This window comes from Protopterus annectens, chromosome 2.part0 (genome assembly GCF_019279795.1).
Source record: "Protopterus annectens isolate FY-2018-M chromosome 2.part0, PAN1.0, whole genome shotgun sequence".
Classification (NCBI taxonomy): Eukaryota; Metazoa; Chordata; order Ceratodontiformes; family Protopteridae; genus Protopterus; species Protopterus annectens.
In genome coordinates this window covers 1,381,341,579-1,381,366,779 of record NC_056728.1, presented here as the reverse complement: position 1 = coordinate 1,381,366,779, position 25,201 = coordinate 1,381,341,579, and the positions used below count along the sequence as shown (strand labels likewise).

The 25,201-nt window shown below is 37.0% G+C and overlaps 1 protein-coding gene across 31 annotated transcripts in view; it reads right to left on the bottom strand.

Moving 5' to 3' along the window:
• Positions 1–25,201, bottom strand: part of ANK2 (ankyrin 2) — a 3,034,032-nt gene that overhangs the window by 559,866 nt on the left and 2,448,965 nt on the right. For 17 of the 31 annotated variants that reach the window (XM_044061567.1, XM_044061562.1, XM_044061555.1 and 14 more), the window contains one exon: positions 7,276–7,311. The exons of the other annotated variants lie outside the window; for them this stretch is intronic. In XM_044061567.1, the coding sequence (XP_043917502.1) occupies positions 7,276–7,311 (36 nt within the window). The remainder of the gene's footprint in view (positions 1–7,275; positions 7,312–25,201) is intronic. 31 annotated transcript variants of the gene reach the window in all.

Genomic DNA, 25,201 nt, shown 5'->3' with positions numbered 1-25,201 from the left:
TTTTTGCAGAGTTGTTATTAGCAAGGCTTTTTAGGGTCCATTTAATTTGACAATGCAGGAACTCTGCCCGTATGCCACGACAGGGCTTATCATCATGCGTATTAGTGATGCTGCAATGCTTCTTAATCACTTCTCCTACCTATTTCTGCTGCATATTTTCAATATCTTGTGCTGGGTCCCCCTCCCATGTTTTTTGTCTTTTATCATGCTCATTTTTACTGGGCCGTGCACCTTAATATCACTAATCTTCATGACATGATGTCTTCTCATTCCCAATCTATTATCTTCTTCTTCCAGTTCTTTGTAATACTCTTTGAATGTGGCTCCTTATCTCTTCTTGCTATTCTCTGCAACTCTGAATTTACTTTGACATCATTCCCTGTTTCCATTGCATTTTGCTCTCTGTTTTTCATCATCCACATCTAAAGTCTCCACAAGCATATTTGCCTTTTTAATTTTCTTTCTATTTGGAATATTTTGTTACCACATTCTAGATGATATCCCAAACATCTGTCCACAACTCAAGTGCTCTATCCACCAGGTATAATCCCTTAAATCTGTTATTCACCTGTACTGTGTATTCATTTGGAATAATGCTGATCTTGTATCTAGTTGGTCTTTCTTGTTTTCTTTAATTTAATTCTAAACTTTGCAAAAAAGCTCCAGATTGTGCCTTTTACTGAGTGTACAGAGCTCTTCCATTTCTGACTTCAAAACATATAGTCAATCTGATTTTAGTATCAACAGTCTAGTGGTATCCATGTATAAAGCCACCTCTTAGGTTTCCTGAAAGACAGTTGTTGCTATGACCAATTGATCATCTGGAAAACAATTCTACTACTCTGTGCTCCCTCCTTTATTTCATGTTTCAGGATCAAGACTGACCATTATTTTAGTTGCACTCTAACTCCCATCTTTAGTATAATAGCCCCCTGTAATGAAAGCAGTGTGTCATTTAAGTGGGCTTTGCACAACGTGCTGGACAGCCTCCTAAAAGTGGTCACTTTCCTGCTCTCTGGCATGTGCAAAAGCATAAATGTGTTTCATTGTAATAGTGAATGGTAATCTCATTGAAACCATTCTGACACTGTTATTGTGCCATAAAGCAGAAGTAAACAAATTCAGTAAAATCAGTTGGAAAAATAACATATTAGGTTGTATATATCCACAGGCCTGTGCATAATTTTTCAGAACTCTGATGAAGTAATGCTATGTTCTAATGCCCATTCTACAACAGCAGTTTATGTGTTACCAAAGAATGCCACGATACCATGTACAAAGCCTAGCAATATGGAAAAATTCAAACATTTAATATTACTTAGTAATTAATATTTGAAAACTGTTATTGTTTAGGACAGATTAAGGTATTTTCTATGCAACAGTTGTACTGTATGCAAAACAGTATTCTCGTATGTCTCATAGCATCTAACACACTAGCGACAATATGGTCATAAGGGATGTTACAAAATTAATTTGTAAGCAGCAATTTATTCTCTGTATTGCTCATGTGACAAATACTACATCAAACAAACTGTGCATGCATGTTTAAGATGCCTTATGAATTTCATTTGGAGACAGATATTTCTGTTTAATTCTTTTTAGTGAGAGCAGAACTACATCACTTTGGATAGTCCTACAGCTGTATAGACCTTAAAGTCTAGTATGAGCACGTATGTGTGTATAAGGGGGGGGGGGCATAACTATATGACAACTTTGTTAGATTTCCTGGCTTACCAAAATGAACACAAGCACACTGTAGAACATAACCATCCTCCCTTATTCAACAATAAATCAATTAAGTGCTTTCATCCAACAGTTTAAAGCACTTCATCAGGACATTCAGACGTTTGGTAAGGAGTTGCCCTTTCGTCGTTTTTGGTTCCAGATTTCCTAGCATCTTTTATAAGCATGCTGAAGACATGAAAACAAATTCCTGGTTCCTTCACCCTTGTAATCAATTTACTGTTTCTTAATACCTGGTAGCTAACAATCCATGGAAAACACTGTGCTGAAAAAATATCATTCAAATATCTTTCCGCCCAAGTCATTAAGACAGTCTATATTTTCCAACAGCATTCATGCTATAACAATGAAAGAACAAGCATAATAAACCACATGCAATGCATTGCTCACTTTTTTAATACATAAATCCTGTGGATAGTGCATTTTTTAATAAAAATGTACAATGTTTTGCATGCTTCTTTAAATACAATGTCATAATCAGTACACCCCACTTTAGCCTACATCTGTGTAACAGTAAAGTGACAGTTATATGTATTTAAGAAAACATAAACAATGGTACACACCTTCAACACACTGCTATGGTCAATGTCATGCAAGTCACAACACAGCAAATAGGTTAGAAAACCACCGTCTATCAAGTGGTGTGTCCAAGACATATCATGCAGAGCTACTAACAAGACTACTGGATTGGGTTATTGTCCAAATGTCCACGTCAGATTGAGGTAGAAGGTTAAACCTACATATCTTACTTTTTACAAGAACAGATAATATATTATTCATTGAGTCTGCTTAAGAGACACAAATACATTTTATCACATACTGATAAACGATATGCTAGAATGTTTGTTTTAAAGATAGGAGGTTCAGATAACTTGATTGTGCAGAAACAATAACAAGTCATTCAAAAATGCTAGATATTTATGACTTTTTCCTTGTGTACTGCTGCCATGGAAACAAACAAGTGCCTGATGTAAAGCAGAGGACTGATGATCAAAGAAGGGCATGGACGAACAAATAGTTGGGTGGCTGCCTTCCCTAAAGGGACAGTAATTTTCACTTCATTGCAACACCTGCCTTTAACAACTCACTCAAAACAGACAGGGGAAGGAGGATGATCTGAAGGGGCACATGCAGAGATTAACATTTCAGACACTCATATCTTTGTGCAGCTATATCTAGTTTGGGGGGGATGAAAAAGGTAAAAAACAGTTGCATCAAGGATGAGAAGCCTAACCTAACCTTTGTATTTTAAAGAGACAATGGCAGCTTTAAATTAATCACAGCCCCTGTGTGATCTCTTTAAAATGAAGTGGTATAAATTGAGAAAATTCAAATTCTAGAAATTCTAAATCAAACATTCTGCTAATAAAGCTCTATGCTATTATGATCCATCTAGTGAATTTCCAGTTATAAGAAAATTATTTTTACAGTCATCTTATTTTTTTAATTTGGTTAAATCTAAATAATGATTTCTAGGCCAAAGCATACTAATTAGTCGTTAAAGCATTAGCCAGTGTTAAAGAGAAATGTCACTAATCAGCATTTGTGTGCAAACAATGACATATTTGTATTATACATACTCATTATGCTAACGTATATTAAGCCATACCTCTCAACTGTCAAAATTTTCGAGGAATGCCCTTAATTGTGTCCCTAACTTTTGCTCCTTCCAGACCAGTAACCAGGTTGTAGCAAAGGGGCAGCTGACCTGGTCATAACCTGTCTGAAATATTATGCTATAGTCTTAAAGTAGAACATACATAGCATACATAACATCCAGCAGAGAGCAGCACTCGGAAATGGTAACACGTTTAAAAGCTGTTAAATACTTCTAACACACACACACACACACACACACACACACACACACACACACACACACACACACACACACACACACACACACACACCAGACTGAAGTATTTAACAGCTTGCAAAGCTGTTAGCACATCAGGGATACATGCAGTTTTTGCTTGCAGTCTGTGTGTCAGCACTAAGTGTTTCATGGTTTTCAAAGCAGTGAGGCACTTTGCTCTCCTCCATGTTGCTTGGTTAGTGTACAGGGGAAAAAGGAGAACTCATTGGTTACTGGTATAGAGTGCTTTTTAAAACACTGCCACTAATGCCACCCGATAGCACTGCTGCCCAGAGAGGCTCATAGCAGTAATGGTGCTAACAATAACTGCAGGATCCCAGGACAGACACACTCCTTAACATTATATGAGATACTGAGTAACTGTGCAATTTAACTGTTACATGTATGGACAATCAGTCTGGAACAGACTCCTCATCCACATAAAACAAAGTTCATCTGTGTCCATATTCAAGCACATCTGAGATCTATGGATGTGAAACAGAACATTTAGGCCAAGACTGCCCCCTGTAATACTACTGGACAGAGGCAGCTCATCAATGCTTTATCTCATGCATTGGTCCCCTCAAATTATCTATGGTATGATCTCATTTATTCTCATTAGGCTTAATGTATAATTATGACCATGGGATAGGTAAGCATAATCTTTAACCAAATGGGTAGGTTAAATCAAGCACACAAAGAGAGACTGGCTAGGCTTAAAATGGCCCGCAAGGGCAGCTAGCATAGTACTTACCTATGAATATATGAACTTATAATAAATGTTTGTAGCATAAGGCAAACAGGAATCAATATTTACATCCTGTGCATTTTGTATCTCTGAGGACTTTGGGAGGAGGGACAAAGCTAAATACTTAAACATCTGCGTACAGCATTAAACAAAGTAAACAGAGGTCTCTCCTTAACCTGAAACTCTTGAAAATATTTATAAATCCCTCGTATTTCATCTTACTAACTCACAATGTTTTAAACAAAAACAAATATTGCCTGCGTGTTTCACCAGTCAGTAGTAAAAAGAATGTTTTGTTCTGTTCTAAACAGAGTAAAAAACACCAAAAGTCTGAACCTTAGAAGCAGAAAAATACACCAATATTTCAAGCAGATAGGAACTCAAACGCAAAGATGATTTCCTTTAATATTATTTTAATATTTTGGGGTGTGATTGTGTTAAGCCACTTTGGTATGTGGGCCAAACTACAAGGAAAGTTAAAATTCGCATCCTAGAGCACTTGGGGGACATTAGAAGAAGCAACATGGATAGCCCTGTGGCCTCACATTTTGTTAACGTGCATAATGGCAACACTAATGGATTTATTTTCAGTGTGTTGGCCAAAATACATTTTGAGGTAGGCAATTTCAAAACTGAACTAAATAGATTAGAATATAAAATGATTTTTAATTATCATACTTTACATCCAAGGGGCATGAATTTAGACAGAGGCATTACAGTATGAATAAGTCAATGTTTTACTGACTCTGTATTAAGCCATAGGTTGTATGGATATGGAAGCATGAATTTTTTCAATTCTTGTTATCAGTGTTTTCTATTCTTCATTCATTTTATTTTCATTGCTATACTGCATATTGTCATGAATTTTAAAATGTTGTCAGCTAAAATAGAGCTGTTGCACTTTAAACCTGTTCTAATTGAGTAATGATTCAATTGATTAATGGTATATAGAGATGGTTTTTGTATGGTGAGGTGTTCCACTGAAGGCGAATTGCCGAGGTACCAGGACATGTTATTAAAGGAAAACTTTTTTTTATCATCTCTGCGTTTGAGTTCCTATCTGCTTGGAATATTGGTGCATTTTTCTGTTCTAAACAGAGACTTATTTTAGCGCATGACACCACGTCAATGGCTCCCTACATTACAATAGAATCACACAAAAATGTGTGACGTCCTAAATGGTGACTCTATATGATACTGGGGAAAAACATTGAGAAACATAATGCAGTACATAAGAAAAACATAATGCAGTACATAAGAATGCACCTTATATCTTGAGTGCAGAAATTGTGAAGTACGTAACTTCAGCAGTCTGTCAGCAATGCTCATTAGCTTGCTGTTACTGTATGTTATCTTTCAAGCTTAAGGCTTATAGTTCGACAATTGTTCCAAATAAGAAAAGTTTTTAAAATAAGACATTATGATCACTATTGAATTATTTATTTTATTTAGAAAGTCTCAGTTGGACTTAGTTTCAGTCTGTGTTTGGCCCTTTACTTTTCTCCCTATGCGTGTTTTACATAAAAGTTTGCTGATATGGTTGAGTCTTCATGTTACTCTCAATGTTTTTTTCCCCCAATATCATACAGAGTTGCTGATTAGGACTTTTGACAAACTCTGTATGATTACTTGTTACACAATTTTGTATGAGTTGATTGTAATGTATGGATCCTATACAAATAGTACTGCAGTTACAATAACAAATGATAATGCAGCTAAACTTCACATAAACAGTGTTGATAATCACAATGGACTACTGAGAAGATCTGGATTTCTAAATAAAAGATGCTTGTTGTTGTTTTGCTAACTATAGCAACAGACATAAACTATACAGGAGGGGCCTAGATAGGCAGACCAAAGTCAGCAAATCCTGAACAGATGATGCTTCAATCTGGGATGTAAAGAAAGGAAGGAAACACTGTCATAACCAACAGGACTTCAACGTGAGGGACAGGAGTGCCAGTGAGAGCTCCGGTATACCCTTGCCTCAATCATCAGACAGATGCTGGGAGAGACAACAGGTGCACAAGGCATAATTGCCATGCTTCTTCTTACTGATATGATAAACAGCAGGGACCAGCTGTGTCACATTGATAACATGACGTTACCCATGTCTGTACGCCTTGTGAAGTTAAACTTCACAATGTGGCATTCTTCACAAAATTAGCCTAGCTGGTACATAATTGCACCGTTAATGCATCATGCTTTATTTTATCTGCAGTGATCAACATCCTACAGGTTTTAGAGATCAAAGGGTCATAGATTAAAAAAAGGCCTTTTTAGTATTACAAAAGGCATTATTATAAACTGTGGAAAACACTGATGCTGAATGACTCAATTACTGTCACAACCTCATCTGTAATATTCCCTCTTCACTTCTTAAGGGGAATGAATGAAAGGACATTTGAAAAAACATGCAGTTTATAATATTTTAAAAGATTTTCTAAACCTTTTAAAATATATTCATCTACACATTCCAAGGGCATTAAATCCTTGCCTTTTATCAGTATGTTAACACTTCAGTAAACAAATCTCACAGTACATCACATACAGGCATGCACAGTGACACATTGTCAGTTTATTCCTTGCAGCCTCTGCAAGGTAACATGATGGCAAGACACTTTTTCTAAATTTTCTTTGTCAGTTTCATTTTTGACTTTCATTGTAACCTCCATTACCTTTTTAAAAGTCGGGGTCAAGGGAACATATTTAGTAAACATCAGTAGTCAGCCAGTCAGTACAAGTTAGAATGCTTAGACAAAGATGTTTTCTTTTACAGATTTTTGTTTTTAATCCTGGAAAGTTAAAAACCCAGGAACTTCATTGAAACACACCATGCATTATCTATCATAACCAGTTATCAAAGAAACAGTGACAGAAAAAAAGGAAGATAGAAACAAAATTTGTAAAGTGTGACACATAAATTCACCTGCTGTTGTCATGGTCAAGGAAAGGAGAACAGCGGCTGAAACATAACAGATATTTTAGAGCAAAGACAGCATGAAAAGAAGAAAAGGAAAGCGAGTCAGACAGATGTAACACAGCTGTATTGTCTAATTCACTCTATTGCAACAAATTAAAATTTACACAGCAGGCAGATGTACATGTTGCCAGCACCTGGCTTCACTCCCACTAGTCCTAGGGTACTTGCAGTTTGTCACTCAAATGAGTAATTTCACCTGTTAAGCAGACATAAGCATTACATACCAAACAGAAAGCACATTGTGTCTTCAGTACTATTATACAACGCTATTCTTTTTGGGCTTGATGTTCTATAAGGCCTGAGTTCAAAGCTGCACTATAGTGGCTGATATTTACAAGACGACCAGGCATCAGGCACCCATTTATTCTAGAGATACCATGTGATAATGCAGCCATTTCGGCACACCTTTTGTAAGCATCATCAGTGGAAAGAGAAGTTGTGAACACATTGAAAACAATACAAATGATACCCTGTGTAAAGCAAATATTCATTAAATTTCTTTTACAATTATTTGTCAACTTCAGAAATGTTATACTTATAAAATAACTGACAGATTTAATGTATCATGTATGAGGCAAATCAAGCAAACGTCATAATTTGCAACCTATTTACATTTTGCTTTGTTATGGACTATTAGTCTGAAGTGTTGCTACTTTTCAGCAAGGATGGCAAATTGCTTATTTAAGTACATATATAACGAATCTAAGCAAAAAATACCACCAATAAAATATCATATCTATAAATCTTACATGCAGAAAGGCACAAATCACCCAAGATAGACTGACACACACAAATTATAGCTAGACCAAATGAGCAAATAAAAGTTATGGACACATACTCCCAATGTCATAAAATAGTATATGCTGTTGTTTTTCTGAAATATAAGTTATAAATACACTGTCAGCATCATTACTTCAATTGATTAATTTAAGTTTTCAGTTATGGCAAGCATTCCCAGAGTTTTAAAGGCAAGCAACTTATAAATAAGAAAGTGTATTGCACTGTATACATAATGTTATCCAGCACTAAAGCATCTAAAATGAGTATTTTGTGTTTGTATATACCTATTAGATATTTATAAATTGCAAAGAAAGACAATATTTGTTTTAATTTAAAAACATTGTGAATAACTAAAACAAAAAGTAACACTCCACTGTCAGTATGAAAGTTGTTCATTGAGATGGTATATTTAAATCTTCCTGCCAGTACCAATGAAGGCCTAGGTATATTAAACAGAAACCTTAGTTTTGAGCATAATGCTGACATTGTCAAAAATAAAGCTTTGAAAAAAATTCTCTCTACCAGAGCTTCTGAACTTTTGACAGAAATGTATACCTTCTGCACCAGGCTGAGTGTATAATTCAGTGTCATGTTCTGTTCATATAGTAAGGGAACCTTGCTTTCCATTGAATGTGCCCAAAGAAAATTTATGAACCAAATCCCACAATGCAGACATGCCATATTCAGACCATTTAAAATCACTGGGCCTTTTCTCAGTTGTCAACATTTTATGAAAGGAAGACAGTGTTTAGCATTTAAAGTATATTATGATTATTATTATTATTATTACTGCTTTATTATAATTTGGGACACCAGCTGCATGAGATGAAACGCATTACCTCATTGTCATTAGTGCATTATGAATTTTGTCACATAAAATATGAATCCATAAGTGAAGTACACAACAGGAAATATTTGCTCTGTTGCTTGCCCCTCAGTTCACTTGTGTGTTCTGACACTCAGAAGGTCAACAAACCAGACCATTAGAAGCACACAGGTTTCACAGAAAAAGTTACATTGACAGTCATTCAAAGCAAAGTGTCCTATGATTCCAAATGCTGCAATTACTTTCCAGTGCTAAGTTTGGTAGTTAAAGAGGCAGGCCAGATATATCTAGCATTGTTTCAGCAACCGACATGCCGTAGTTTTATCCTTTAGCATAAAATACTTTGATATCTGCATTGCTGTATGCTGAATGCTAAAATCAAAGCTAAGAATAATAATTTTCCTTCAAAAATGAATGCATCCAGCTAGAATAACCAGTGAGGGTGGAGAATGCACAGCACATAAGAACCAAAAAAACATGGGGAAAAAAACTAAACTTTTTACTCCAGCAGTCCATCCCAATAGAAAAGGGATGTATAGTATAAATAAAAGAAAAATAATACAACAAATAATAAAAACGGATACTTTATCAACATATAATGGTTGCGATTTTTTTTCATATTGGGCCTCATCTGCTGTGCTTAGAGGGAATTTAAAGTCAGACACATGTTAACAAATACATGAAGAAATTAATAAATAAATAACTTCCATCTCTGGACTACTGTTTCACATCATTCTTTTGAGCAGCAAAATGGCATCCAAGTCAGGAACGTAGCGTGACTTTAGTCCTGGAGCACTTAAATGTATTGTGACATAGGTAGCTTTAGACACAGGAAAAAGATACTTTATAGACAGGATCATCCCAAGCAAAGCTAGACTAGGCTCACTATGTTTCAGATTGGTTACACAAATCATTTATTCTCCCTAAATATTCTGAAACTGCATAATAAAACAGAAACTTGTGTCTGTCACTACCCATTTACCAATATGAAACTGCCAAAGCGAGGCCACTTCTTTTGACTCCACATCTTCCACTAGAACTTGCTGATTTTGTTAAATATTTAACCGGCTTAATTTATTTTAGTTTTTCGGGATGCAAACTTTTCATTTGTTGGGCTTTGTAGAGTATCCTGGATTATACAAATCACTAATTCACACTGATAATTAAGAGACGGATGTGCTAAACACCCATGAGTTATACCATTTTTGAGAGACTGAGGCAGAGGTACAGTTGTCATTTCATCTGCTGAAACACAACGGTTCAAACTGTAGTACTTGGAGTACTGTCTTATGGAAAAGGTTTTTACTCTAAATTTGCCAAAGAAAGGATAAAGTTAATTTTAACTCTTTTGTGAAAAGAGTATTTGCTTATTCTCTAGGGAATGAGCTTGGAGGTGATTATATTAACAAAAAGAGATAAGAGGCCTTGTTCATTCATAAAGCACTCATTTCAGAAAAAAATGTCCAGTTGCAACAATGTTCTGATCACAACTTTATATACTTGAGATGAATGTTTGATATTGTTTAAGAGATTCAAGTATGCAACGTTCATCCAGAATGCTAAGAAATCAGCTCATCCTTTGTGAATTATTCCAGCAGTAACAGAAGTATTCATACTAGATGATGTACCTTCATATGCTTTTTGTACTGTCTAACATGACAGTATAACTGCTGCAACAAATGGTGTTACATAAGTACTCTGTTACTCATTTGTTACCTCTCATATAAAGCATGTACTTGTTCTTTTAAGTAATGTATCTACTTATGGTCACAATGTGGCTGAAAAGGATCCCCCATATCAGTACTTTTGCCTAGTTTAAAATAAATGAATAAACAAATGTCATCAGCATTCAGCATGTTTTTTCTTGATGACTTAGCATATCATCTTTATAAGACAAGTACTTTCAAAAGCATAACATGGCTCTTGCATCTTGTGTAAGAAGAGCAAATAAATACAAAAAAAAAAAAAAAAGAAATCACACACACTGACATCCTATGCCAAGGCAAAAGAAAGCAAACAGCAGTGAAGAGAAAACTTGAGAAAGGTTAAGATTATAGTATTTGGATGTGGTATTACTAAATTTAGAAAACAACATCTGGGAGTGGCAATGAAGAAGAGGGGAGTCTTACTAAATGCCATGTCTATGATGATTTTCCACATGATGTGATTCAGGCAAGTTTCAGATTTGAGGAAATTATGTGATCAAAGACTTAAACATTTTTATCACCAGCAAAATATAAAATTGTATGGAATGTTCTTCTACTAACTTGTACTTCTTTGGTAGAAGTAGAACTTAAATTAAAAACTGTCAGTATGTTCAATACTTTACATAGGATAGTCTGTAAGTAACTGGTTATCAAAAAGTCTTTACTGGAACAGATTACATCACTTCACTCCAGTTACAGTCAGAAGATGTTTTAGTCTGGAGACTTTTTCATGCAATTGCCATATGTAATTTATCTATGGCTTGTTAGTCCAGCATTGCCTAACCTTAATATTATTTTAGGCAGTGACACTGAGGTAACCCCTGGGTGTATCTGCGATCTCCCATCCATTGGTCACCTCACATAAACCGATTTTTTTCCACAGCATATAGGAGTCTTTGGGTGATGAATCTATCCTCCAGCCGCGTCTATTAATAACCGTGTCGAGGTTACCTCTGAGCAGCGGTAAGCAACTGAATATATAACTGGTTCTTTTTCAGTCGGCAGCATAAGACAGATTTTTGAGACCCTTTATCCTTTTGGTGGAGGAACTTTTGTGGCCTCCAGCTGCTGCAAGTGTCGGGTCAGATACATTCGAATGGGGGGCATTGTACTCGATCATTGGTCTAATGATGATGAGTATAGGGAGACTATTTCTTCCCTACTGTCAACCTGGGTTCCCAGGTCCTAATAACTTCTCTTGTTGTGGGGGGATTTGCACTATATGGTAGCTAGGGGTAACATGTGTTTTCAACACCAGGTAGTTTGCAGTCATCTGCAAACTTTGTCAGTCATAACCCCTCCTGTGTGTGCTTGTACTTCAGAAAGTAGAAGTAGAACAAGAGTGGGCCCAGGACTGAGCCCCTGTGGACACCACTACAGGCTTTTTTGAGTCTGACATGGCGCCAGCAACTCTGACCCTGTGGGTTCTGTCACTCAGCCAGTTTGCGGTTTTATTTTAATTTGATGAGTTTTTCAATGATACCCGAGTGAGGTATTGTATCAAAAGCCTTCGCCAGGTCTAGGTAGGCTGTATGAGATAAGGCTTGTCAAGCTAATGGGGACGTAAAATTTCAGGGGTCGTGGGAGGCACCGCTTTTGTGGAGTGGGACCACAGTAAGCTGTCTAACTGCGGGGTTTAATTTCTCGTTTGAGTTCATGGAGCACACGCCGGGGACACTTCTGATATCTGGGGAGTTTCCTCTAGGTTTTCTGACATAGCTAAAGAATGCCTTATAGTCTTTAGAAGTGTGAAGCTCTTTCAAAAAGTTCTTACTGTGGTCTTTTTCATTTTCCCATGTTGTGATGATGAGATCAAGTATGTTTCTCTCTTGTGGGATGGTGATGGTAGTTAGTTGTTCCATGAGTTTTGAAGAATTCCAGGAACTTGGGCTGGAGTAGAGTGTTTGGGCTTGAGTAGTGTTCCTCTATATTATTAGGTTGTAGTCACCTACCTAGTATATGATGGTGTTGGATACATTTATCCTCCTTCCAGTTTTTTCAAGAAGGCCATAGGTTTCTGAGAGTTTGCGAGGTGGCCTATGGTTTCGATGCGATGCCACCAAATAAGAATCAGGTGGTTGGTGTGATGGATGAATACCTCCTACCTTCTTCCTTTTCTATTTTTCAGGTTTGGGTTGGGGCATGATATGAGGTAAAACCTGATAGTGCTGGGGGGTGCTCTCAGGAGCCTTGAACCAGGTTTTCTGTCACAGCACAGACATCGATGTTCTCCATACTGAAGGAGGGCCGGAGAGCGTGCATCTTGCATCTTGAGGTTGATCTGGCATTTGAGCAGCATTACCCTTTTTTTTTTTTTGTTTTGTTCTAGGGTGGTAGGTTTAGAATTTGAGCTGGCTTGTCATGTCATCAGATGCAGACAGACATTGGATCCCCTTTGAATTTCAGAGTTTAAGCCAATTGTTAAAGCTGATCATCTCTGTATTGTGGTATCATTCATCATTCAGGTAGGATACTGATACTGCTCAAGGTCAGGGTCTGCTTTGGCGCTATAATCAATAATCAGAAAGCTCCTCTGTCTCTTTTCATATAGTCAAGGAGTGCGTGCCCCAGGTTTAACACACCAGTGTGGACAATGATTGAGTGTGACTTGTACCTGCTGTTGAGAGACCTGAGTGCATGTTAGACAGCTTACCTGTGACCTTCTCCTTACTCAGTCTGGTAGGCGGGGGCGTCAGTGTCTGACTATGGAGAGTCACCAATGACTAGTGTGTCTGCTGTTTTGTGAATTTTTTGATCAGCCTCACGTATGTGTTTGTGTGTGTATGTGTGTATGATTTGAGGTTGTGATGGTAGTATGTGAGACTGGGGTCTGTGTGTGGTGTGGTTACCCTCTCCTCCTGTGTCATGCCAGTCCTATGTTTGAAAGAGCTCAGCCTCGTACATTGTGACATTGCCTCAATATTCCCAGGTTTCACAGCTGAGCAGAGAGGACATTAGCAACTGATCCCTCGACATCTCGACATGAATAGACAGAAAAAAACTTAGAAAAGGTTCTGGGGATGTGGGTGTGAGTGATGGGGGGGTTTTTTTTTTTGGGTTTCTATAACAAGAGTGCTGTATCGAGGGGTGTGATAAGTACTAGGAGCAAGTGCTTTGCTATACAGATAGCGGAAAAAATGACCCAAAATGGCGACAAAAATTACTAGTTGCTGCTTCTAACCACTCCTCTGAGGACAAACAAGCAGCTCAGTACCCCCTGGTAAAAAAAACTACCTCTGGCCACACAAGAAAATGGAGGAACACAGAAGCACAATGAGTGATATAATTACTTCACAATACAAATGAATACCACTCCAACAATATTACATATTAATAGATATAGAATTCCATTTAAACAGGAAGGATAAAATATTAACATACTTGCAGAATAAAGCAATATCTGTAATATGTTTACAAAAAGTGCATTTAGGGCAGCAGGATTTCATGGAATTGTTGTAGTACCCACTTAAAGTCTGAGTATTGTGCATTTGTTAATTATTACATGTATTAGTTTTCCTTCACTTTCCTATAAATTTTATGAGAAATCAAGTCCTTCAATCTGGTTAGAAGACTCAGCTTTAACTTAGTTACTGACGCAGAAGTATCATCCCTTTTGCAACATAATTTAAATCCGTTTGCTTCATTGAAATGTTTACGAGATGCTCAAAATTATATATTTAAAATGTAATCAAATAATTTAGGTCAGACGTAATGATTTAATTAAGCAAATATTGATCACAAATGTTTAGATGAATTTACTAAATGTTAATTCAAATATCTGTGAAAAATGTTCACATAAAATAAATCTCCTTTGACAAACAGAATACTATCCTCTAAGGATACAGAGAAGTGACAGAAGTATCAGGATACGTTGAAAACATTCATTTTGACAGATAAAAATAGGAAGCCCATAGTCAGCTAGATTAGCATAGGTAAAACAAATAATTTAATCTATAAATTAATTGGCAAAATGAGTAATCAAAATTTACCAGGAGATACCATTAATTCTTATATTAGAAACTGATATAATATATACAGGATTCAAAAAGTTTGGGAATAGATGGATGGTCAAAACAACCTCATAGTGTCATACCAAAACAGAACTTTAGAATATTACTTCAGCTAAAATTAAGTTAATAATAAAATCTGCAACAAAGGACAAAATGCCATGATTCGATAGACAATCAGTTGAAAGCCATTGGATTTTAGATGATCTTTTATTACCTTTGATCTTTACCAAAGTCTTCAATGACATCGCACTATATACTGCCACAGTCTATGAATTTAGCTCATTGGCATTAACTATAGTGATAGAAAACTGGTGTAAACTAATTATAGACCAGCATCTATATTAAATACAGCTAAATCACCTAATGGAAACAAACTGATGCATTAGATGAACTAAAATAACTACTCAGTTTGTTTTTTTTTACATATAGCATGAGGATAGCAGATGCAAAAAATATTATGACTGCTCCACTTTTCAAACTTTTTTATACTTGTGAATCCCTTATTACATAACATTACATACTTATTGGGGGTTGAAATGTATCACATAAAATTTACTTATTTCAGAGGGTCTATTTCACTTTGTTGATGAACAATACTGTACAAACCCACATGCACAATCAACAACGTAGTTCATTAAATGTTTTGATTAAGATCACAGCAAATTGTTGTGTTGTTTCCACTGATCAACAAACTGCATTGTCGATCATGTGATCTCAACCATGTCAGTTTGACAATGTCATTCATCAATCAATTGACATGGATCCATTTAAGCTAAACAAATTATTTTGTTAGCATTTACTTCAAATTATGAATAACAGAAGAGCCCTTTATCAAACTTTATTCAGTAGCTTTAAAAAATATAATAGGCTTAAGAATTAACCAGGCAAAATCATCTTTGATCTTAATTAAACCTATCAGTGAGAATATGAGAGTAGATGTTATTTGAATGGTAGACCACATGACATTTGAATATTTAATATATGCACCAACAAATGATAATCTCCTCTCTGTGTTATACAAACTACTAAGAGAGAGAAAAATGTAAATATTCTTCACAGCAGCAGAATTACTCTTCAATACTATGGTCATTTGGTGCTATAAATTATATTTCATAGTTAATTATTTTTCTCTGATGCATTTAGTAGCTCCCTTTAGCGTCCATGATGTACTTTAAGCAATTTTTTATGACAATGAGTCATTTGACATATATTGCTAAGCTTATAAATGAAAAAAGCTGATTTTGCAGCTCTAAGAACATTTAGCTATATTTAAACTGCTAAACCGGTTCCAGTAGTGAAATTCAGATGATTCATACTAAATTTAACTATTATTTAGATTACATTTAAGACTTGCATAGTAGTTTTTGAGTACCAATTAGCAGTATTAGCACACAATGTGATCTGAAACATTATATGGTCAAACAGTTATTATGCTGCCTTTTTCCCTGCATCTTGGACAGATCATTTCTTAGAGAGCTTGATTTTCCTGGTTACATTTATTTTCCATAGATTATCAGAAATCACAGCTCAATACTTTTTCTTTTATTTCATCAATATTATGATTCATTGCTTTCAGTGGTCATTTACTTGAAGGTTAAGGCTTTAAATCAATTATTTAATTACTACAAATATTATCAAGTACAACAATTCTGATATACATTTTAAAGAATATAAACAAATCAGTACATCTGATATAAATCACAATTTCTGTACAAGTAATGAGAAATAGGAGAATTTCCCAAGTATGAGAAAGTGGTAAACGGAAATGACATTCATTTCAACTACCACAAATTCTTACCACAAAGAAATATTTGTAGACCAGCAGAAATATTATATACCTCTTAGAGATTTATCAGCTCAGTATAACATTTTGATGGTGCTTCAGTGTACTATAAATTGGTTAGTTTTAATTCTAGTTATTTCTTTATGGGTCTATATCATTTTGTTGAAACTCAAATGAGTGAATGCTCATTTGTCGAACACCTATTTAGCAAAAACACTATTCACTGAATGATGTTTTAAGCGAAAAGTTTCCTAGGGCAAACCGATTTCACACTACTTTCACATGGGACAAAAAGTTGCCTGTTCTGGGATTTGAACCATGAATGCCACCATCTGGAATTTGCCCTTTTCCCCACAGTAGTGCGATCTTGGAGTTGGTATATTTAGTTAGGGGGTAGCCCCCACCTATGTAGATGTTAAGCTTTATGGTTTTGTTTATGGTCTCTAAGGTTGCTAGGGCGGACTGCCATCAGTTTGCCCTAGGAAACTCATCACTTAAAACGTCATTCAATGAATAGTGTTTTCGCTGAAAAGGTGTTCAACAAATGAGCATATGCTCATTTGAGTTTTGAAAAAAATGATACAGACCCTTCCTTTATTAGTCTGTTGGTAATTTGAGAGTTAGATGGCAGAAGTTATTCACTGTTGATGGGGTTGCCAACAAGTTCAAAGATGGTCACTGTTGACAGGGTTGCCAACAAGTTCAAAGACAGTCACTGTTGATGAGGTTGCCAACAAGTTCAAAGATGGTAGGATAGATCTAATTACAAAGGAGAGCAGTTTTTACTGATATCAATTCTCAGCTCTGAATTCTCTTTTGTTTGGATTATTGCAATTTAGGAAAAAATTAACAAAATATAAGACATTAGAATTTTAGCTTGCTATGATGACTAAAAGGTAATTACTGTCTAAGTAGAAGCAAAGTCCCATAGTAGTGGAGTAAGTTTCCTAATTATTATACTTTTAAACTGGATAAGTACACTTGAGTAGTATGACTTTACTTATTACTTACTAGTGTTGCTGTTATTCCTTTCTTTTTATCTTCATATTCGTACCCCTTCAGTTTTGTAGACCACCCACACACTTTCTTTCCCTTTTTTGTTCTCTTCTTCAGCTTTTTTTTGATTTGCTTGATTTATATCTATTATTATTACATAAATTGTAGAGTATGTTTTACAAGCTGAAACATTTTAAATTAGACCCTGTTAAAAGACTTATGGGTGAATATAGCAAGATTAGAAATGACGTCTTTACTTTCACATGTTCTTATGTTGAGAAATGCAGAGGCATAATCCGAAACTGGTTCACATAAATATCTGACATTTGGTAACAATTGGACCAAAAACCAGCCTATTAATACTGAGTTTAAATATTTGGAGCATTAATAATAAGGTACACTTACTGCATGCTTTGCTATCCACCTACTCCCCTGACAATACTATGCCTAACTGAAACCTAGTTAAAGCCCACAACAGCCGACAATAAGTACCTCCTGACTGTATACAACATAGTATGCCACAATAGACTGTCTAAAAAAAGGGGAGGGGTAGCATTACTTTACAAAATCAAACTAAAAATAACCACTACTGATCCTCAAATCCCTCCCTTCAATAATTCTAAACTTCTCCTAAACAAACTCAAACTTAGCGACAAAAAAATCAATCAATATTATCAAATGCCACATACCGCCAGGTAACAATATTCCCTCCCTAGAAGCTTTCTTACAATGGACAAGTCAAAACTTGCCCCAGGAAACTATCATCCTAGGTGAATTTAATATAGACTGGAACACATGCTCAACTACAAGCCCCACCAACCATATTAAACTCTACAGCTTTTCCAAGTGATCCAATCAAGCACTAGACTAGAAAACGCAAAAAACAAAAAAAGCCTCCTAGACGGGATCTTAATAAATAAGACCAATACCTCTTACCAAGCAGGAGTCCTTCTGGGCACCCTTAGTGACCATCAACTCACCTTCTTACTAAAATTCAAAATGCAGGCCAACTCTACTCCTCTATTACAAACTACCTGGAACACAAAAAGCTTTGACTCTAACAAATTCAAACTCTAGCTAAAGCACCATAACTGGAACATACTAAAAGTATCACCGCCTAGAGGAAGAGGTAACCCAATTCAATAACACTTTCCTAAAAATCTTACATGCTCATGCTCCAGCCCGTACCACAAAACTCAAAGTGAAAACAGCACCCTGGATTACCAAAGAGACTAAAAATAAAATAGCACAAAGGAACAGAGCCTGTAATCATTGGAGAGCCACAAAAACCCCAGCAGCTAGGGAACAATTCCAAAAACTTAGAAATGAAACAAAAAAGCAGTTCTCCCAGATAAAAATAATTATTTCCTACATCTGCAAAACAGGCATCAAAACAACCCCAAAAATTCTAGGAAGGAATAAATAAACTACCTCACCCTGGCAAACCCTTCACCCCATCTCCTACCTCCACAAGCAAAATCACAAATATATACAATATGTTCAACAAATACTTTATTAAAACTGTCTCCAATCTAGTTCAACAACAGCCCACATCCACTACCACTACCACTAATTGCCCCGAACCTGTAGTCAGACTCAAAACAACCTTCCAATTTCAACCCATCCCTCCCAACTATGTCAAAAGGTTGCTAACCAAACTTAAATCTACTACACTAGCACCTGATGGCATCCCTGCTGAATACCTTCAATTAGCTGCCAATTAACTCACCTTCCCAATATCTATCCTTCTAAACAGATCTATATCCAAAACCACCATTCCTCCCATCTGGAAGACTTCCTATATCATCACCCTCCACAAAGGCAGTACCTCCACCGACCTCACTAACTATCGCCCCATTGCCATCCTGTCTCCACTAGCTAAAATACTTGAAAAATGTATACACTACCAACATATGCCATACCTACTCAGCAACCAACTTCTCTCCCCTACCCAACATGGATTTCGGCCTGCCCACAGCACCACCACTGCCCTACTCTCTTTCTCAAACCTCATCAACCAAAACAAATACATAGGCAGTCTAACATCTGCCATATTCTTGGACTTGTCAAAGGTCTTTGATATGATTAACCATCTTAAAGTACTCTATTCCCTTACTGATCCTGGCCTTAATAACCATGCATTAGCCTGGCTTCAGAACTATCTACATGGAAGACAACAATCAGTTTGAACGAACAACAACTTATCCACACTGCTACCCATCACCACAGGAGTCTCACAAGGGTCCATTGTAGGTCCCCTTCTGTTCTCCATTTTCACCAATAATCTCCACAACATCTGTCAAGATGCATCGGTTATTCAATATGCTGACAACTCAACAATGATCCTCAGGAACTCCTCTCTATCACCCAAAAAGTCTTCTAATCTACTGAAACCTGGTTTCTTACCAAAAACCTATTACTAAATTCCAAAAAGAGCAAACTGTTGCTATTTAAACCAAACAAATCTACCACAATACCCAACCCATTTAATATTGTGTCCAGGGATGAGACTATCATCTCCCCAGACACTCATACTAAACTGATACATGTGCCATTGATAACTCCAAATGTGATCGGCATATAAATAAAACCATTAAAAACATCCACAAAAAATTGGGCAGTCTATAGAAAAATAAAACATTTCTGACCCAACCTGCCAGGATAACCATTGCTCAAACTCACCTCCTTTCTACATTATTCTATACCTCACCCATTTTCACCAACCTACCCAAAACCGAAATTGCCAAGCACAACACCTGCTACAATCAAATTGTCAAATTTGCTACCAGTGCCCCCTACCAAGCCCACCACTGTCCTTCCCTAAAACAACTTGATTGGCTTGAATTCCCTAATCTACTAACCTTCCATCTGTTTTCCTTTGCCCACAAACTCCTACTACTTCCAGATAAAACACCAGCACTGGACAATTCTCTAAAACTACAAACTAATCCTAGACAACTTCGTTCTAGTGATAAAAAGCTAATCAAGGTGACCAAAAGCAATAGCACAGTCTCTTCCCTAACTACATAAGTAAAATGTGGAACTCCCTACCTTCTGCTGTTACCTCAGCAGACTCAAAGGTTACATTTAAGAGTCCTCAAAGAACACCTAAAACTCACATGGATATGCTTTTGCTCCCTACCAGGTTGACCTCCCCAACCATACTCACCCTCTTCCCAATTTTTGCTCCCTGTCTCAACTATACCATTAAGAAGAACTGCAGGTTTCTTAACCTCTAGCTTCCTCTCAGTATCACTTCTACATCTGGCCCCTTAACTAGTACCTATACAGGCAGTGGCACTAAAACACTGCTAGGACACTCACTTACAAACATTTTATAATATTATTTCTTTCTACATTTTTACATCTGCTTTTTCCTTGCTTTCTCACTTAATCTTTATAGCCTGCCACTTAACTCTGTTGTTCCTCCTGCTACTATACACCTGACCATGTCTAAATTGTACACATTACAACCGTATAAAGTATAATAATGCAACTTCTAGACACAAAGTTAACCTAAATATCTTATCCAGCATTTCCTCTTACTTATGCATTGTCTCATCCAGTTCTGAAACTGTAAAAGATGTGCATATTCTATGTAACTATTTTAATTCTAAGCTTCATAACTATGTAACTATGTTAATGTTAAAGCTTTGCATGCTATGTATACACCTAATATTGCTTGTTAATTGATCTTTGGAGCTTTTCTTCCTGGGCCTCTGCTGAAAATGGACATGTATCCAGTTGGACTTTCCTGGTCAAGAGATGTAAAATAATAAAGCATTCATGACTCACAAACAGTAGAATGCAAATGTCTTAATATTATCTTACAAAGGAATAAGAAGTACAGCAGCAACTAGGCTCCTGAGGTGGTGGGATGGTTAGACGCAAACTACTGCAAGCAACAGCCAACTTGTATCACGTTTTCAGACTGAATACTTATATTTTGTCAGCAGACTTTAGTTGCAGAAAATTCCATTTAGCATTACATCAGAAAGGTCAAGCACACACTTTTAAATTGAAACCGGATCCAATAGGTAAGGGAACAAAGCCATTATGAAAATAAAATCCAGCTGGAGCTGTAAGACTTTGCAAGAGTTTATGATTAGTTTGAACGACAGTTATGGATATAAAGGATGACATGGAAATGATAGATATTAGAATCAGACTGGAACTTCTGTTTCATAAGAACTGTTCACTTGGAAAGAGACTGGAAAAGATGACTAGTGAGTTGCAAAGCAGAATTATTATATGTATTATGACTAGCTGTCAGTAAATGTTTTCATCTTCTATCAACAGTGCTGTTTGATGTTTGTGGTTGCCTGGTTATGTGGCCAACCCCCTAACAAGCTCCTGAGACTATTCATCATGGTATGGAGAGACAGGTGTATCCCTGGCAACTGGAGAACAATCCCTCTAGTACCAATGTACAAGAACAAAGGGAATATTTACAAATGTGGGCAACACAAAAGTATCAAACTCCTGTCACACTGCATGAAAGTGCTGGAGAGGTTGATTAATAAATGAATATATGGAATAGTAAAACAAATAAATGAGGGATGAGCAGTTCAGATTGGCTTCCTATTTCTAATATTGGAACTGGAAATGCTGAAAAAAAGGACAAGAATTGCACAAGAGCAAATCTCTATCGCTCTTCTCCTTTAAAACTTCTTTTTTTCAGAAGGCAAGCCCCGCCGTATCCCCTGATGTTGGTGACAAGCTCCTCTGCATACCCCAAACTTATGTATATGGATTCCAAGATTGCTATACCTCAAAGAAAAAGGAATATTCTGAGAAATGGCCATTTTAGACTTAGTATATGTAAGTCTGTTTTCTGGCCATTCAGTCTCTGTGATTTGGAACGCTCTCTGGTGGGTCCTGACATTTAAAATGATAATCATTCAAATTCAGATTAGGATGCAGTATGACTGACTCTGTGCTTGCAGTGTAACAGATAGTGGAAAAGAAGCTGGATATGTGGAAATAGTCCAACCGGGCATTATCAAACATGGAGAACACATATGACAAGGTCTCAAAAAAGTTGATTTAAGCAGTCCTGTGATGGTATGAAGTCCCAGAAATGATGGAAGAATTAATGAGGGTTATGTACAGAGACCAAACGACTTCAGCAATTCTCACAAAGCTGCTTCCATTGGGAGTGGGGGTGCAACATGGTTCACCTCTGAGTCCACTCCTGTTCATATTCTTGATGGATTTCATCCGCAAACAGGCTGTAGGGGACAAACCAACAAAAACAAAATAGAGAATGGGGGTGAGAAAGAATGTTTAAAAAGGAGAAGTGATACAGAGTATCTGCTGTAGTGGTGAGAGAACCCCACAACTGTATTATATTGCTACATTCAATCATTCCTGTTTCTCCAACTTCTCATATTTGGGTAAAAGAACAATCTATACATTTACAGGTAGGTGGAGAAAGGGGAAAGGAATGTCTGTGTAAAAACCTCCCTCAGTCTTACACTGGCAGCCTTGGGGGGGGGGGGGGGTTACTAAACATATAGACTGACTCTCTCAAAGACATGTTCCCGAAACCACCCTTTAAGAAGTATGTACATGCATATCTAGTGGACCAGGTTTACCAGACTCATCATAACAAAAACAAATACAACCTGCTAAAACCATAGAAACAATATGACTCCTCACTGGGATTCCCAGTTTGTGTGGAACAAAACCAACACATATATTTATAGATATTTTAGTCTTATCAGTATGGATATTGAGATGTTTCTTTGGATCCATCCAGGAAACACCCCCCCCCCCCAATTCAGAAATAGATGAAAGAGGTGAATAAATGAACCTTCAGAAAAAATGTAGACGTTACTTTTGAAATGAAGGACAGGTTTTAAAACACAGTACAAGGAACATGAAACATTAATATGCCTACAGCTCTGACAGTTTTCCAGGACAAAGGCTTCATGTTAACTGAATCCACCGCCTCAACTGCAGGCTTGGCCAACCAGACTGAAATAAAAAGGACACCCCATTTTGAAACAGCTAGTCAACTGTGAGGCCTAAGACACATTTTGCACCTCTAAAATGGCTCATCAGTGGGAAGAGAAGCTAAAGCAAGTTCCCATTCTCAAGTTAAGTAAGCCAGCCAGCCTGAAAAGTTAACCTGGGAATAAAGGAATGAAACAAATCCTGATCCATAAAATGGAAAAAATATTCTTCAGGCAAAACAGTGTGACCAAATACAAGATACTTTTTAAGATACCACCAAAGTAACCTCTTCCACTAAGATAAATAGGAATCGGTGGAATTAAGATTTCTTGCTTCTACAAAATTATGAGCATGCTATGGGAAATGTTGTTCTTCTTTCAGCTTTTCCTGGTTAGGGGTCGCCACAGTGGAACTCCGGTCCACTAATGATTGGCAGTAGATTTTTACAGTGCTGAGGTGCCAGTCCGACGCCCAACCTTCAACAAAGGCACGCCCATTCACGCATGTCTTTCGAATGCCACTCAACCACGGGGAGGACAGGCAGATTCCACACAGAAGGCACTCCAGTCGAGAACTGAATGGGAGAACCTCTTGCTGTGAGGCGACAATGCTACCACTGCACCAGCATGGCTTATGAGCATGCTATGGGAAATAATTCCATAAAAAAGAGCTAGAACATCAGAAACCACAATGCCAAAAGATTAATTATGAGTGCAGAATCCTGCCAAGATACTGGATCAATATGTCTTCTTTGAAGGATAAAATCAGGGACTTCTTGGCAAATTAAACCAGGCGAAATAGAGAAAAACAGGGTTGCCTGGTCTATCTCAGAACTACAAGAATCAACATATCCTTTTCTTGCATTGCCTTTAACAGTAAAAGGCGAGGAAAGGATTGCATATGATATGCCATAACCAAGCCCTGATGAAGGCATGTTGAGTTCTTGCTCAGAACTCTGTCAGCTGAGCATTTTTCCAATTTTCTTCCAAAGCAATTTTATCTCCACCTTGTATGTATGTATATGTGTGTGTATCCCTCTTTTATATTCATAAATATATATATTCCATTACACTGATTTCAGCAAAGGGCATGCATTCAAATCCAGAACACAGGGTCCACTGCAGAATGTGAGTACATACTTATTTTGAGAGAAAGGTCCATCCTGTAACCTCTACACAATACACTCGGTATTCACAGGTCTTGGGAAGGGATCTCAGCTGCTTTTATGAATGTCTCTTCTGTCTTTCATCAGCTACAGCTTCATAAATGTGGTAAACAGGCAAATGGCAAGATAATGTGCTTCAGGCTGTTTTTGAGAAGGTGGAGAGGATGTCCTCCTGTCCCAAAGGAATACATGCTGCAAATTCAATCCACATGCTGTAAACCTTGCTGACAGTGGAGGTGCCTCATTCCAAAGAATCCTTCTGACTTGGAGCCCCTCCTCTGCCACCAGATGATCAACCCCCTTAGGATACCTACCTTTTGAAGACTGATCCTGAAACAAAGAATGCTGTCCCTGGCCATGTCAGCCAAGGGCTGAAAATCCTCATGGAACATACAAAATGACCAACAGAAACTCTTCTTTTATCTCCTTCCTCACCATTTTATTCACTAGGGTATCAGCCAAGTTTTTCCCCAAAGAAAGATCACATCTAAACAGAAATATTCATAATCTTTTTGGTAATATTCTTTAAATAAGGTTGTACTTTCAGCACTGCCTGTCTTCTGGACATGTAAAGATACACTGCAGGCTTGAAAGCAAAACAGACAACATGGTAGGCACACGTAAAAATACGAAGGGACATTTTTGAAG